We start from the raw sequence: 18,199 nt of genomic DNA, 5'->3' as shown, positions 1-18,199 counted from the left end.
GGTTCCCAGCAGGGCAAAAAAAGCATCCTCTGTCTGGATTTGATATTCCTTTGCCACATTAGTTGTGATGTTTTTATAACATTGGTTGCTCTGCCAGACTTCCTTGGAGGGGAATAATCATACAGCATACTTAACCCTGTTAGTATTGCTTTTTACCCTTCTTTTTTGAATAAGGATATAAAAACAGCATTGAGCTCATTCCCAAAGGACTGAAAAATTGAATGTTTTCTTCTTTCCCTTAGCCTCATCCAGTCTCTCAGCTGACTCACTCTGCCACCTCTTACTAGAGTTCTTCATGTGAAATTTAGCATGGACTGGTATTATTTTATAAAACGTAACCCATCCATCTATTCAGAAACTCCATGAGGCAAACTCTCTGACATCATGGCAGAGTAAGATTAGTATGAAACATAGCCAGTGATTCCTAGAGCAGTGTTCTTATGCAGTTTTGAAAACAAGTCAGGGCTTCTGAGAGATTGTGACTAAAAAAGAAGAAAAGGAAAAAAAAAAAAAGGTGTCATTAAAGGTTGTTTTCTTTTCCCCCTAATCTATTGCATCTTGGGAGATATTTGTTTCAACAATCTGCTCTCACGTTACTCTGGGCCTAGCAGATTGCAGAAGTCAAGCTAGAACAGTCCTGTTGCTCTTAGGATCCCGGTGACCATAGCCCTCAAGTCTGGTCATCCCACTTGCTGTGAATTAATAATCTAGTCCTCCCAATGAGCTCTACCTTTTGTCTGCTGATTTCCCAGTGGCTCAATATCTTGTCTCTGAATCATATTCCCATTGGTCTTGGTCCCTGAAATCCACCAGGTAAGGCATCCTGAATGAAAATCTGTTGTCTTCCTGAATCCTTGATAGCTTCTAAGTGCCAATAACTAGTGCATGTACTGCTTGGATTCTGAGTAGAAGGATTAATCCATAGTATTTACAATCCTTTCTCCAGATCAATTGTAAGTTATTTTGCCTATTTCCTGTTACCAAAAAAAAAAAAAATTCTTAGTTTTAAAAAAACCAAACACATTGGACAAACTAAACATGCTTTGTACAGTATTGTTGCTTGGACTCGATTTCATTTCTGTATACTTTCTTGAATAGGAGACCTAGAAGCAGAGTCACAGTCAGATCACATATGAGATGGCATCCACAGATTAAACTACAATATGGGTGTGCTCATGATTTTATACGTTACACATTCAATTGTTGTTTGCCAAGTGCAAGACTAAAATGTGAAACCTACTGCACTATACTTTGAACTGTGCTTAGATTTGTACCTGTCAGTCTCTGAAATAACTTCACTAGTGGAGCACCTTCTTTCCAAACGTATTTTATTTTGTCACCTGTCACTCCTGCTTCTCTTCTTCTTCCCTCATCTGTCTTGCTTATTATTCTTCCTCTCCAGTTGGTCTCCAAGAACTTCACCCCATTCTACACTGCTCCTGATCATCTCAGTATTTTAATCCTCAAAGCCTCCAGTTTTCAACTAGGATTAATTATACAAATTTTTGTCTTTTGAAATGTAGATTGCAGTTAAACCTGTCTGTTGGACCATCTTCTCTCAGCTATATTGTAGAGTCCTCATACTGAACTTGAACAAAACTAAGTTCACTTTCTTTTTCCCAGCAGCCTTTTCATATGTGGAATTCAGCATGTATGACTCCATCATCATCCTAAATGACATAATCTAGGGATCAGAGATTGATCTTGGGTCTGTACTTTCCCACCTGTGTGGTCTATCATTATGTCATGCTGTTTTCCTAAGCCAAGCTAGCATCATCCCTGGCCTTAGTAATTTAAGACAACTTTCTGACCTTCCTGTTTTTCTTTATCTTACACTTTAATTTCCACTCAGAAACCAAAGCAAGACTTCTATTTTTAACAAATTTTGTCATACAACCACTGTGGAATCAAGGCCTCAATTTGTCTGGCTCCTCTCTTTTTCATCCTCTGTGAATATAGTCCTCCTTCTAACCTATCCATTTCCCTTCCAAGACCACTCCACCTATGTTTCTTTCTTTCTGATTATCTTGTCTAGACTGTTCCTTATCCAGGGAATTTGTCCTTCCCCTTCCCAGTATTTTCAGGAATTCTCTCCCTCGGGTTTTCTCATGTCTGTCTCCTTCTCACCATACTGGTCACATCTCAAATATCACCTCAGGAAGGTCTTTTCTGCTGACTATTCAAGCAAAAGTGTTTCTCTCTGTGTGTATCTCTGTATTTCTGTCTCTCTCTCTCTCTCTCTCTCTCCATCTATCTTTCTCTCACACACATACACACACACAACCTGCCCTGACCTAATTGCTCCATTCCTATAACATACTATATTTTTAAATTAGCCTTAGTCCATTTCTGATATTATAACAAAATACCTGGTAATGGGTAACCTGCAGAAAACAGAACTGTATTTCCTCACAGTTCTAGAGGCTCAGTCCAAGATCAAGGCACCAGAGCAGTCTGAGATCTTGGTGCCTGTACTTTCCTACCTGTGCAGGCTATTGTCATGTCATGCTGAGACAGGAGAAGACCCGTTGTTATTGCATCCTCCAGAGGGAGGAATGCTGTGTCCTCAAATGACAGGAGGCAGAAGGACAAGTTGCCAAACACTGCCAAAAACATCTTTATAAAAATGGGTCTTAATCCCATTTACCACGGAGAGAAGGCTTAATCCCCATCATATTGGCAACATCTACATTTTGGAGGGGATATATTCAAAGCATTGCAATCACCATCTGAAACCATGGGTGTGGGCAGGGAGGTACTGAGGATTGAACCCAGGGTGTATGTGCTAAATGCTAGAGTTACTTCCCAGTCTTGATATCATCTTTAAAAATTTATTGACTTACTGCCTCTCTTCACTCATTAAAGTGTAAGTTTCATGAAGTCAGGAACTCTCACATACCTTTTTCATTCTTATCATTCCCAGAACTCAGAGAAATACCCAATATAGAGAAGTCATTCAGCAAACATTGTTGAATAAGTAAATGCACTTCTTCTTCTAGGTATTTTCCATGTCTTTCTTCACCCTACCATTCCCACAAGTTCTTCTTTCCTTTACGCCTTCATAATTACTACTATGAGCTATTGATAAATCACTCTTTGTGATGCTCCTTTCTCTAGTCTTTTTCCTTGCCAAAGCCCCCTCCACTTTGCTATCTGAGTTTATTATTATAGCTCTCCTTATGCATTCTTTTGCTGAACAAAGCAGCATTTATAATACCAGGTGTATTCTGCAAGGGGTGGGATAGGGACAGTGATGGTAGTGGAGGGTTCCCTGTGTTTGGCAAAGAAGCTGTGTTTATGAAAGAAGATGACCTGTCCTTGGGATAAACACCCACAGCTGCTACTTCTTCATTAATTAGGCCCTGTGACTTCTCAAAAGTATGTATCTGTGTTCAAGAATGACATCGAGACTTACTAATGCTATTTAAAATAGAGTGTTATCGCATATTTACTCATGATGACCTATTTTCTTGTCTGTAAAAACAAGTCGCATGTTTCATTCCCTGGACATATTGAGGACCCTGGCACATTGGAGGCATTGATAACAGAAGAGGGTGTTAAACTGGAAAGGAGGCTGCAAATTAGGTGGAGGAAATTTTTTTTTTAATTACCTCAATGCATAGTCAATTGCCTTGTCTACCATAGGTCTGCAGCCAATTGATTTTAAATATTCGAATGCTTGCATTTTGCCTTATGCTGTGCCCTAGAGACTCGGGAGTGAACAAGTAGAAATAATCCCAACTATATGGTAGGCTGGTAGAGAAAAAAAAGCCCTAAACCAATCAGTCTACAAATCTTGATTACAAATTGAGATATACTTTCAAAGAAGGCTATACAAACTTCAAGGTGAGAGAGAGAAAATATGTAAGTCCATATACTTAGGGAGAATAGTGATCTGATGAGATTCCATTGAGGAAATTCCATATAGATCTAGACATGAAGGGAAAGAAAGGGTTATCCCAGTTAAGAACAAGAAGCAGAGCAGTCCAAGAAAGGGAACAGCAAGTACATTGGACTATAGGCAGAGATGAAAATAGTTGTGGTGCAGGAAAACCTCTGAAGAGCCTGGTGTATAGAGTGTGGGGCAGGATATCATCTGTGAGGTTAGAGAGGTAAAGGAGTTGGACCTTGTAAGGCCTTCACCTCTTCTCTAGATGATCTGTCCTATGCTCTACATTCTTATCCTAATAGCTTGTCCCTGTTCCCTTGTTTAGCTCTTAGGCCATTTGTAGGGTTACCCATATGTTTCTGGTCAGGACCAAAAAGTTCTTTCAAACCCTCAGTTCTACCTCATTAATCTTGTCCTTTAGAGCTTATCTTTTATCTTTGCATGCAAACATGTTGCTGCTGGGTTGATGAAGAAAACAGTTCCTGTGAGATTTTAGATATCTGAAATTACTAGCCTAATCTGTAATTTTATTTCCATGAGGAGTTCAGCAAAATCTAAATGCTAAGAGTGCTTTAACATAGTTATAGAAAATGGTATATAATCCATAAGAAATCTGCCAAGTGGAAGCCAATCAGAAATAAAAGAAATATTACTGCTTTCCATAGAATACGTGTTTTTTGTCTCTTATCAGCAAATCTAGGACCTGCACTTTAAAATTCACAGAAGGATTTGTCCTTCTCTAGTGTATATTTACTTCAGTGATTTTCATACTTCCTGAAGAGAAAAATACAAAAAGAGTCATGCCTCTTTGACCTTTGTGTCCCACAACCACTTGGCACAGTGCTTCTTAGTAGGTGTCTTATAATCACTACACTGAAAACCCCTTCTAGCACAATGCATTCTTAGGATGGAGAGATTTCTACAGAACAAATTATAGGCCCAGAAGTTAGTCATGAATCAGTTCTGTGCTCTAAATATTGCCAAGAGAGGAAGAGAGATTAAATGGAGACAGGAGAGACTAGCATTGGTTGTGAAAGTCTGTATTAACAATCTAGATATATATTTGCCATAATTTGGCTATAAATACAAATCATGCAATCAGTCATATAAAAAACAGAAAACATAAAAGGAATACAATCATAAAGCCTTTGTACATCAAGCACTTAACAGGTTTCAGGAACTGTGTTAAAGAATTACCTCCAAGATTCACAATAGCTCTTCCAGGTAGCTATTTTTATTCCTCTCTTACAGATTAGAGGACTAAGGCTTAGCTGGACAGCATTTACCCAGGACCACACAATTAATAATCAATGAACAAAATTTTAACCCAAGTCTTCATAGCTCAATCTCCAAGAAACTGTGATTCTGCTGAAGGCATTCAATTTTCAAAATCAGCCTAAATCATAGGGATTTTTTTTATCAAAAAAGAAAAAACAAAACAGAAAAATAAGATGCATCTGATGCACTTATTTCTGGCATGGAAATAAGTGACCTGATCCATAAATCATCAGCATAACAGCACCTTAGCAGGACTCCTTAGGAACAGCAACAAGCACTATCCCTGCTGCTATGGAAGCGGAGTCATACTTTGTTCAGAAATTCGATCAAATGGCCTGAAATGTTACAAGTGTCCTCTCCAAAGTACTGTCTGTCTTGTTCATTCTTCTGTCCTATCTTTTGATCTTTGACCGAAAGTCAAAGTGAATTAATATGTAATAACTAATATTAATATACATATTTTTCAGTATTTGGGTGACAAGTCAGAGCAGAGGCAGCTCAAAGGAATGGTGCTGAAAACCTGAAGCATACAGACTTTTCACCTTGTTTCCTTTAATTTAGGAGTTTATTAGTATCTGCTATGGGAAAGGCATTGTATATGTTTAGGATATATGAATGAACCAGAAAGACTTGTTTTTCCCATAAATGCTCCTACATCACCGTGGACATGGAGGCCTGGCTCTCTGTGCTCCTACCTGGCCTGCACTGGGGAACTACTACTGATTGTTCTGAACCAATCAGAAGTGCGACCGCAGGAGAACTGCAATCTGTACTGCCTGCCCACTCTAACTTAATCAAGTCCCATTAATTGGCCTTGGAAAACAAAATGTTTCTTGTACTCTATGTTTGGCTAATGTTTATTTTAGCAATTTGCATTTTTATGTTTGCCCTTTGATGATTAAAAAAAAAAAAACTGAACTCTGAATTTATTATTTTCATCAAGGAATTGGATGTGAGCAGTGGCCTTCATGTACAGCAAGAAGTCACTGACCCACTGTTAGTAAAACATGCTTTGTGAACTGTTTTCTTTTCTTTTCTTTTCTTTTTCCAGAAATGGAGATGCATTTGCACAAATTGCTTCCCACTGCCTTAGACTCTCTTGTTAGCAGCAGCACGCATTTTGTGTGAAAGGTGGCAGAGGTTAAGATGCAGGTCGAGGTCCTAGGCTTCAGTGCAGCTAACTGGCATGCACGGGGATGAGACCTGCAATGTTTGCCTCATTAGCACCAAGTCCCATGCTGAGTTAACCAGCCATAGGCAATTGGAGAACTCTGAAGGTTAATTCTTTCTGTCCATAGGTAGAGTTGCGGCTCAATGGACTAAGGCCTTAAAATGTTAACACTTCAAGAGTGAAATTTTAAGTGAAAAAAAAAAAAGGGCTGGCTGTACAAAAAGGTTAAATGAGTTGAAAACCGGTCTAAAACAGATTTGTCTTTTTTCAAGTGTTGCATAAAATATTCTGGAACATTTATAGAGGTTATGACTCGAAACATGTTTCAACCATGTGATTGCCAGGAACTATTAAAATAAATAGCTCAAATAGGGCAATTAAATATAGATACTAACAGTTTCAAACCACAAGAGTAGAGGAAATGAAGCTGCTTTGTTTTTCATCTAAAAACACCCAGGTGAATTTATTCAGAATTAGAGCAAATGCTTGTTTTGAAAAGCTAGATAGGGAGGAAGACAGATGAGACTAACAAATCATTGTTATTTCTGCCCTCAAGGGAGTCTTGTTGTAAGCTAAGGTGTCAGTATGAGGCAATGCTTCTGCTAAATTACCTGCAGACCAGCTAGAAAAGATGGGTTCTGAGGACACAACCAAGCAACCACCATCTATGCAGTTTAAGACAAATGTCTTAACTTGACACTTAGGTGTTCTATGACCCTAAGTCACTGCTTTTCTTCAACAGGCACCCTGGGTTCCTTGTCCTGGGTCTTGTGTCTTGATGGCACAGTATAATGCCAGAGGACAAAAATGTTTCACTCTGGTAAAAACAACAATTACAAAAACAGCACCTCACAAGTAAAATGAGTACTTAACAGCTGAACAGAACATTGTCAATGTGTCCACAATAAATGGAAAATGAAAATCCAGTATGGAAAGAGAAAATAAAATCGAGTGATTCTAAAATTTTTCATATTTACTTAGGTTCAAGGATAATGGCAAGGATTTGGAACTTTAATAGGAACATGTTACATGTAAACTTATTCCTCCGTGTTAGCTCTGTGGCAAAAGTCAGGAGTAAAGGACAATAATTCAGAATTAGCTAAGATTTACCTAGTGTTATTTTCCAGGAGCCAGGAACTTAAGAATTTTCTTTTAGTATTCTTAATAGGTAATTGAAAAAGTATAAGAGCCAGTAATCCGACCTTGGGAGCCTCTTGCCTCAGCTTTACTCGTAGTTCATAATCTCATGATAATCCCCCCACATGGGATCCAGGGTTCATACCCAAGCAAGCACTCAATCACTGATTCCCATCCCCCATCCACTACAATGTTCTTCAAAACAATAATATAAGTAACAAATCATGGTTTGAAATTAACAGAGTAATTTGTAATAGCACAAATACAGGCAACTTTCCTTATAGAAAGAATCAATCTCATTTGTATGGAATAATTATACGATGACATTATAGAATGGAATTGAGAGACTAATGAAACAAAGAATTGTAAGCAAATGTCTTACCTTTTCTATTTGCTTCTGGGGTGAAGATATGGAGTTACATAGAAATATTAGGATATGGTTCTAAACAGGGGTCCTTAGAGATCTGCTAGAGTAGGTAGAGTCATAAGACAAATTGCATGTAGTGTCACAACAGAAAATCACAAATAGGTGTTGTTGAAAAGCATATTCTCTCATGTAATATTAAACCTTTTATCTAATTTAATTTACAGAACTTCTTTCAAATAGTTAGCAACCTTCTAGATGAAGAAAACAAGGAAAAATGGGAAGATGCACAGCAGGTAAGGTTTGGGTTATTTTAGAACTTCAAATAAAGTTGGCTACATAAAATGTAAAACACGTTTGAAGAAATTAATGATTTCCTCCTTCAAAACATAAAAAGATAATTTTAAAAGTCATTCTAGAGTGCAAAATAATTATCCATCAAATGATCTTTTTCTAATGTCAGTCTATTGGAGGAATAATGTTTATATATGCAAAAAACATGGAGCATGTTCAGGTGATTTGTAACTTGAAGGTTATGTATTTTAAGGAGCTAATACAAAATAGACTTATTTCCTGTCTAAAGACAAGAAAATGCAAATCTAAAAAGCACATATCTCAAAAGAAATTATAGGGTATCTATTGATAAGATTATTTCCATTTATTTTATTTTTTCATAAAATCTGGATCAAAAAACATATGTGTACTTTTAGTTCAAAGAATGGTTATAGTGAAAAAAAAATTGTATTCTGATTTTTTTGTTATGCTTTTACCAATGTAACAAATGACCTTATTAGTTTAGCTACTGATTCATAATGCCTTACATTTTCATTTGTGCTGTGCTGATATATGGTCAGTAAGATTTTTTTCTAACTTTGTAGAAAAGAGGATTTGGGGTCAAGAAATGGAGTATAATCTTGTTAAAAAAAATACTGTGGATATTTAATTTAACCAGATGTTAAACTTTACATTTTCAACCTGACCCTTTCTAAAAATCCTATGAAAAGGCAATCTTGAAAAAGAGATTGGATAGTTTCTTAGGTTCAGATGAACCATTTACCCATTTTCCTTTCACAGCCATATTCTAGGCCTTCAGGAGTAAATCATGCCCTTTATTCCCACTGTGGTAGGAGCTCTAAAAATAGTGCAGTGTGGTCCTCTTTATTTTCAGTACAAATTCTGTGCTTCTGGTCATGGCAAGGAAAAAAATTCCTCCTCAATAAGATCCTGATCTATCTTTCTCTGCTAGTTTGAATTATGTACTTGTCCTTGGCCTTCATCTGGAGGACACTCTCGTTCACTCACTGTAAGGAAGTGGTGTATTTCCCTGGAATGCAGCTGCAGAGGAGAAGCACATCTTCCCAGAATGCTGGGGATTATTAATTTTGGATATATTTAGAACAAATATACCATACCCTTTTTAAAATAAGACTGCACTTCATCATATGGTCTTGTTTACTGTGAGATAGCAACTTGAACAGATGGAATTGTGGCAGGACTCATCAATGGAAATATCATGAATCCATAATTCATCTATTGTGAATTTGGGGTTATTATATTCTAATTTTTAATTTTTCCCAGTGGTAATAATCCTGAATGTTGCTTTAAAATGACTACTTGAAATTTTAAAAAATATCTATTTTGTAGCTTTTAGTAAAAGGTGCTGTCATAATTATAGCCACATGGTAAATGGGTCTCCAAGTTTGTGGCATAAATGGTGGACCTCTTGGAAATAAGGTTGTTTAAATTTTGCTAAAAATAATCCTCATGGTCCCTTTATCTTATTTGAGAGGAATAACTTCAGCAAAAGTGAAATAATAGAGTACTGTGTGCATTTGAAAAACTAGCTGAGCAAAATGGTGAACATTGACATCAGGTTTTTGCAAACAAAATTTACACTTTAAACAATAAACATAGTTATTACAGAACTTTTTTATTACCCAGCAGCCCCAGATATGGAGGATCAAACTATGTTTACATAAAGCATTCTACTAAAGACAGCATACTAAAGTAAAAAAACAAAACACACCAAAAAAGGCTAAACTTTATATAGCAGTATTTTAGACATCACCATGATGGTTGGATTTGACAAGTCCATTTTAGTCAAGACAAGTCATTTCAGTTATGTATTCAGTTCTGCGTTTCACTGTTAACCTAAAAAATTCATGTGTCTCTAGGACAGGAATGGACAAACTACAGTCAGTGAGTTCAATCCAGCCTGGGGCCTACTTTGTGAATAATGTTTTGGCAAAGAGCCACCCCTGTTCATTTACATATTATCTAGGGCTGCTTTGGTACAACAAGGACAGAGATGAGTTGTTCCAACAGAGAACCCCGTGACCTGAAAAGCCTAAAATATTCAGAAATAGTTTGCCAACCCCTTCTCTACAACATTTGACTACTATTGAGGAAATATAATTAAAAGCAACCTGAAAAACCTTTCCACAAAGATGGAAGAGAAAGAAAAGAGTTTTATTCCTGGATAAGCATTAAACCAGACTGTGATATATATATATATATATATATCATAGGCAATCAACTAGGATAGAAAGGAACCTCATCCTTTATAGAGCTAAGTAGCCTCAAGAAAAACAATGACTAGTGCTGGAGGGAAGAGGCCTTAGCAATGCCAGTTGTCACACATAGTTCTTTATAAAGTCCCTTAGTAATTGGAGGTGACCATGTTGTTAGCTAATTACCTCTATTTATAGGAAAATTAGTTCCTTATATCTTTATGATGGGGGAAATTTTGCAATTTGAAGTCAGGCTCAGGTAGCCTCTGAAGTCTGGTTGCCAGCCTTCTCTGAGGCAGGTGTGCTCTCTTCCTTGATGTTTACATTTCAAAAAGAAACATCACTGGTTCTTTAAGTTGGTGGGAGCCATTTTAGCTTTTAAAAAGGATTTACATACATTTCAAAGAGACAGAGAAAGAAATTTAGAGTTAGTTTCCTAAGGTAAATGCTCTTTAGAAGAAGTGGTCTATTTCCAATCAGAAAAATACACCTCTTGTTATTAGTTTGTATTTATCTGTCCTTGATACATGCTCATACACACATTCACCTACACAAGAACAGGAAAAATATAGTAGTAGCAGGAAGTTTTAAAGCCAACAGAAGTTTTATGCACTTTCTTGAAGTGGGAATGACAAATGTTCAGAATTCAGATTTAATTATTGAAAATGTAGGTAAGAAACAGGACTTATTCCCCAAAACTTTCTGAAGTTAAAAAATTCCAACTCTTTGTGACGTATGTCTTAAAGTGTAATATCCATTGTCCATGTCTTCAAGTGCTTGCGAGTGAATATCCTGTGGATAAGTGGTGCTTGAATTTTAGGTGGGCACAGCCACAAGCCCCTACAAAACTCACACTCTACCTGCTGCCTGCCCTGCTCAACCTGTCTTCCTCTTACTCCAGTTCCTTCCAGCACTCACTGTATACTTTCCTGCTAACCCAAGCTTCTCTCCCTCTTCTGTATCAGACTTTGCAATGCAAAACAGCTAGAAGTCTGTAATCCTCTTAATTTTTCATGGCTAGAAGCTGCAGTGTTACTCAGTAGCTACAAGAAATGAACCTGACTTCAAAAGACTTTCTACTCTAATGTGGTTATGTAATGCAGACTTACTTTATAGGCTTTATGGGTTACACATGCTAAAATGCATGTGACCTTTCAAATGGCCTTTGCATTTCACACCCTGTTAGAATATGGCAGCATACAATTGTTTTTAAGAAAACACACATTTATTTGTACTGTGTGAGGTGCCATGATGTTGGAAAATACACTTGGGAAAAGGAGACAGAGAGCTCTGTCAGTAGGTAGGCAGCTAGGTAGGTAGGTAACTACGGATGTGGTGGATAGATAAAATAAATAAAATGCATATAGAATCATAGAATAGGTAGATAACTACTGCCTCAGTCACTAGCAACAATACAATATGGCTCTTTCTGTATATAAATACACACACACACATATATATATAGTTTGACCACCTCAAGTTTCTGTTATTTGTTGCCTGAAATAAATATAATAACCTCACAGGTTTTTTTTTTCTGTATGTACATGTAAATCATCTATACTAGAGCTATTATTATAATCCCAAAATTATTGCTAATAACACTCATATAATGACTATTATAATTATTAAAAATAAATGTTAATCCCAAGATATTTTATTATACGGTACATTTAATACTTTGTAAATATCCTCATGGTAGCAATAATAATTGTTTTTTATTCCTATGTCCCCCAGATGGATACTAAGCTAAAAATATAAGTGCCTAATTTCAGTGTTTGTTCTGTGTTATATTTAAGTGAGGGAAAGAGTCCATCAAAAGTAAAGTCGTGCTGTTTCTGAGTAGACAATCTGGTAGGTATTTTGAGTTTCCTTAGATTTATGGAGGATTAATTAGCACTTCATATCACTTCCAAAGTTCTTGCTGTGTGGCACCTGGTGTCATTCTCAACTATTAATTCAAAAACTACAGCTGTTTCCAGTTGCAACCACTTCTTCAAATAAAACAGAACTCATTTGTGACCTCATTAGGTAGTGGTTTTTTTCATACTAGTTCTGCCTTTCATTATGTGGACTTTTTATTCCATCTAACTTTTGCTTATTTTTCTAGATTTATCCAGGCTCCATAGAATTAATGCAGGTGATTGAAGATTTTATACACATTGTTGGAATGGGGATGATGGACTTTCAGAATTCATACTTAATGACTGGAAATGTAGGTAAGAAATAGGATTTTTCCCCAAATCTTTCTGAAATTTAAAAAAAATTGCAAGTATCTGCGCCATACATTTTCAAGTGTAATATCCTTGTTGATATCTTTCAGTATATATGAATAAATATATTGTGGATACTTGTTGTCTGATTTTTAGATGAAACCAGCCCTATGTGCATTTTACACACACACGCACACACACACACGTTTCCATCTGCATGCATTTATATGAATGCTATGGGCTTGTGTGAATCTGCACAGGTAAATGTAAAGGATAATATGTACTTCATTTTCCTTTTGTCAAACAGTCCTTTCTATCCAACCTAATTTTGAAAAAAAATATTATATATAGAAATAAACTCCAGTGATCCTGGACAAATATGGATCTCCATTGCTTTACACACATTGTTCATAAGGACACTGACTTGCTTGTATACTGGATCTCCCAAGCAGGTGCTGAATGTGTTAGAATACTTCAAAATACCTTTAAGGATTATAAAGAAAACTGCTGCCACTGCAGTTCTCCTAAGTAGCTTCCAGGAAAGAGTGGGCCTCTCAGATCCCTCTAATGAATCCTACAATGCTAAACACATAAAGTAAAAGCATATTTCTTCCTTTGTTGCCTCTCATATTTTCTCTTACAGTGGGGTGGAATTACACATAACAGCAAAACCTACACACACTTATACACTGCCACAGTTACACTGAGCCAACACAATTATATTAATCAAATGACACATTTCTCTTTGTAGTTAAAAATTGGCAAAAACAAAGAAATGGTATTCTTAATTACACCCATCGAACTGACACATGTTTATGGTTTTCTCATTTCTTTAAAGCTTTTTCTCACAATGTTATCATGATTCAGAAAGATTTTCTTTTATTTGGCATGCTTTAATAGTTTGCACATGAAGACCACTGAACTAGAAATAATATGTGTAAATAAACATATTTTATCACATTTAAGCTTTAGTTTCTTCAGGAAGAAGATACCTTGGTTAATCTCCTAGGATGGTTCAACTGGTATGGAATGTAATTTTTTTTATGATTAAGACTCTTTTTGATTCATTTTACACTTGATTTCTTCGGAAGTCCTTAAGTTCTGCAGAGACTCATTTGTTCTTAGCATACCTTCCACTGGGGTGGCCTCAGATTGTAATTGGTTATAGCTAACCACTGATAATCTTCTTCCTTGGAGGAAAGTCTATATGACAAAAATGGGAAAACTTGTAACTAAAGGCACATATATCAAATGTCTGGACATATTTTGTTGTCCACATATACTCTTCATGCAACACAAAGTCTTACGTTAGACTGCTGTCTTACTGCACCTTCTGAGCCAGTGCCAGGACCCAGCCATATCTCCAATATGGGTATCCAGCAGCTTGTGATGGTTCAAGAATGGAATGAGTTGTCCTTTCCTAAAAGCAATGTGTACACAAAGAAACAAAGACAATATCTTTGTTAAAGAGTAAATTAAGAAATCAGAGAAAATCCAAATTAAATGTTCATTCCATAAGTTATTGGGCAAAGGAAGGAATGTTTGGAATAAAGGGTTATTGTGATGGGCTCTAAGTTTTAGGGCACATGAAAGGAAGAACCAAGACAGATTTCAGGAATGCTGGTTATTCAAACTGAAACCATTCTAAGGGCCATATGACTTCTTAGGTGGGTGGAAAAGGAGTTATGAGGGGTGCTGTGCAAAACTGAACAATTAGTCAAGCAATATAAGTGTGAAACTGAGGGAGAAAAATAAATAAATATCATTTTCTTTTTCTTTATGTATAATTAACATTTAATTATGAAAAGCATTGCTTATTAAAATTATAGTCCAATCAAAACCTCAAATTTGTTCATAATGTACTTGGAATACACTAGAAAAGAACCAAAGCCAATCTCAGATCTAAATATTTAAATTTGACCTTAGAGTAGGTTGTCTCAGAATAAAGTCATATTAATTTATCTATGGTACTAGTATTATTTGCTATAAAATTTCTAACAATGTTCATAAATTAAACCTCCATAAATAAACATTATTCTTTTTTTACCTTTCTTTTGACTTACCATGATTATATATTTGAAATTTTTGTATATTAATTTTGAATAAGATTACCTGAATTTGCTTATTTTTTTCATGTCACTAAACTTGAAAGGATATATTAAGCATAACTCAAGGCAAATTAATGCTGAAAATAAAACCAATATAATTTTACATTGACTTCAATATTATATAAGGACAGTGTGATTATTCAGCCTTCTGATTGCTTATGTAGTACCAATAATCTATATTTTAAAAGTTTATGTTCTATGAATAAAAATTCCAAACAATATTATACTGAATACTTATTTACTCTTGGTTTTCCCAAATACTGGTACAGGACTGACTTACTATAGTTTGGTGACCAAAGCTGAATGTTATTTTCTACAATATCTATGTGTTTTCCAAAGTATATCCACTAGTACAGAGTAGAATAATATAAATGTAATTTTTTTTTTATTTTTAATTGTATACAAATGGGATACATGTTGTTTCTCTATTTGTACATAGAGTCAAGGCATACCATTTGTGTAATCATACGTTTACATAGGGCAATGATGTTTATTTTTTTCCCTTCCCCCCCACCCCTCCCACCCCTCCCACCCCTCTTTTCCCTCTATACAGTCCTTCTTTCCTTCATTCTTACCGCTCTCCTTATCCCTAACCCTAAACCTAACCCTAAACCTAATGCTAACCCCTCCCACCCCCCATTATATGTCCTCATCCGCTTATCAGTGAGATCATTCGTCCTTTAGTTTTTTGAGATTGGCTTATCTCACTTAGCATGATATTCTCCAATTTCGTCCATTTGCCTACAAATGCCATAATTTTATCATTCTTCATTGCGGAGTAATATTCCATTGTATAAATATGCCACAGTTTCTTTATCCATTCATCAACTGAAGGGCATCTAGGTTGGTTCCACAATCTGGCTATGGTGAATTGAGCAGCAATGAACATTGATGTGGCTGTATCTCTGTAGTATGCTGATTTTAAGTCCTTTGGGTATAGGCCAAGGAGTGGGATAGCTGGGTCAAATGGTGTTTCCATTCCAAGCTTTCTGAGGAATCTCCACACTGCTTTCCAGAGTGGCTGCACTAATTTGCAACCCCACCAACAATGTAAGAGTGTACCTTTCTCCCCACATCCTCGCCAACACCGGTTGTTGCTTGTATTCTTGATAATTGCCATTCTAATTGGGGTGAGATGAAATCTTAGTACTCTTTGTTTTTATTCCGTTTTGACTCTAATATATATAAAACATGATTATCCTATTTTATCTGTTATTTCCAATGTTTTTGAACAAGAACAGAATATTTTATAGTAACAAATTATGAAATGTGTGAGTTGGCACAATTTGTTTTACACCCTTAATCTATTACTTTCCAATATTGAACTAATTATTCTGAAAACACATACATACAAGCACACACACAGACTCACAGAATGTTAGTGCTGAATACACACTGGATAATGGAGAATAGTTGCTGTTCCTATGGCCATTTTCTTCAGAGTGTATTGGATTAAGACTCCTTAAAAATTTTCAGAGGATCATGCCTTTTAGAAAAGGGGGCAAATTATTTTTTCATAAAGTATATATGCTTCACGACCTCATTTTTCTGAACCATAGATAATTAACTCCTGAAAAAAGTTGAGCAACTAAAAATAAATGCCACAAAGACTGTGAGGTTTAATCAGTGTCTTTGAACTTCACTAATAATCTATTTTATTTCAACATAAACATAGAATCAACACCTCTGTTTTCTGGTTCTTGGTTTAGATACAAGAAGATAGAAGCAGAGAGTACTGGTAGGGGCACATATATAAAAAATAGAATTGATGAAATGCTGGAGAAAGAAGTATTAAAGGAGGCAGCAGAGTATAAAGTCCTTATTTGTGGGAATAAACAACTCCTTATGTCTCACATTTGAGAACAATAGTGTTGAGAATTAAGACAATAATTTTTGTGTAAAATCATGTCTTTCATTCATCAAGAATAAAGTTTCTGGGACTGGGGAGGCCCTGGGTTCTTAAAAAAAAAAAAAAAAAAAAGAATAAAGTTTCTATAATCCAATTTAGATGACAGGGAAGTGGGTAATGCTTTTTAGAAAGAAACAGTTCCAATGAAAAGTTTTAGAGCTTTTTCTATCTGAAAAATATCCCAGTATCCCCACCTGCTTCAGTTTTTGATAAATGAAATGCTCCTTCCTATATGCTAAAATATCTATGAACATCTTGGTAGATATGCATGTGTATACATTTTTGTAGGGAGAATTCCACAGCTGTAGTCTCTCAATAGATTTGTGGTCTCAAAAAAAATTAATATGATTTAGGAAAAGCAGTTCTACAAACTAATACTTTCAGTAATGCATTTATAAAATACTTGAGCTTCAGTAGAACACTTTTTCATATTCACATATGAATATGTCATTCAAAAGTAGACACATGGTATATGAGTTAATGAGCACTTACTAAAGACAAAAACTCTGTTAAATGTTTTACATAATTACTGAATGAATGAATGCACATGAAAAATTGGTATGCTACAGAGATTTAATTTCCAATATACCTTATTTTATTGTAAAATTGCATTTCAAGTGCTCTAAATATGCATCAGAGGTAACTGGCTTTCATTTTAGGAAAAATGTGACTTTTTCAATATATCAATAAATTTTAAAATTTATAATTACCAAATAGGTCAGGGAAAATATCTTTATATTATTTAATGTGAGTAATTGAATTGTTATTTTTCTTTAACAAAAACATGAAATTATTCTCTTCAACAAAAATATTCTAAAACTCCTAGAAGAGTCATTTACACCTGCTTCCTCTACTTTCTCTCCATATATTTCCTCTTCAGTCTCTTGCAGTCCTTCTTTTCTCTTATCACTCTCCTGAAACTTCTATTTGGAAAATCCTTCTGGAAATTCCCAATTACCCAATTAAACCTCTTTTCACTTTTCATCCATTATGTCCTCTGTGCTTTGCAAACCCCTCTCTCTTTCTTGAAACTGTTCATTTGTTTAGCAGTTTGATTTTTTATTCACTGTCAAATAGAATTAAAGGAAAAATACCAATCTCATGATTCAGAAATATTTGGATTTTTTGAGGCAATAAAATAAATTAAAGAAGATAAAGCACCAGTGATAAAATACTACATTATTTGAGACCCAGCACTTTGCAGCCAAAGAATGTTTGAGAACAGAATGTCATTCTCTTGTGATAGAAAGACAGGGCACATGCATGGATCTCTATCTAAGGATTTGTCTAAAGTTGCAGTGGAGTGTTCTATAATTTGAATCAATTTTTCAGTTATGTATTTTCTGCAATAACTTCATGTAGCATATTACACTTATTTTATTCAGTAACAAGAAGAGCCTACTCTTTTTTATTTGTTCTTTTTATTTATACATGACAGTAGAATTATTTTGACGTATCATACATATATGGCATCTAACTTCCCATTTTTACTGTTGTACATGATGTGGAGTTACGCTGGTCGTGTATTCATATAAGAACACAGGAAAGTTATGTCCAATTCATTCTACTGTCTTTCCCATTCCCATCTTCCCTCCCTTCCCTCCACTCTGCCCTGTCCAATCC

General features: G+C 35.6%; 1 protein-coding gene across 3 annotated transcripts in view; it reads left to right on the top strand.

Moving 5' to 3' along the window:
* Nucleotides 1-18,199, top strand: part of Adgrb3 (adhesion G protein-coupled receptor B3) — a 680,206-nt gene that overhangs the window by 339,947 nt on the left and 322,060 nt on the right. For all 3 annotated transcript variants that reach the window (XM_047557982.1, XM_047557981.1, XM_047557980.1), the window contains 2 exons: nucleotides 8,067-8,135; nucleotides 12,457-12,565. In XM_047557982.1, coding sequence (XP_047413938.1) covers nucleotides 8,067-8,135; nucleotides 12,457-12,565 — 178 coding nt within the window. The remainder of the gene's footprint in view (nucleotides 1-8,066; nucleotides 8,136-12,456; nucleotides 12,566-18,199) is intronic.

This window comes from Sciurus carolinensis, chromosome 7 (genome assembly GCF_902686445.1).
Source record: "Sciurus carolinensis chromosome 7, mSciCar1.2, whole genome shotgun sequence".
Taxonomy (NCBI): domain Eukaryota; kingdom Metazoa; phylum Chordata; class Mammalia; order Rodentia; family Sciuridae; genus Sciurus; species Sciurus carolinensis.
This window is presented reverse-complemented; position numbering and strand designations above follow the sequence as displayed.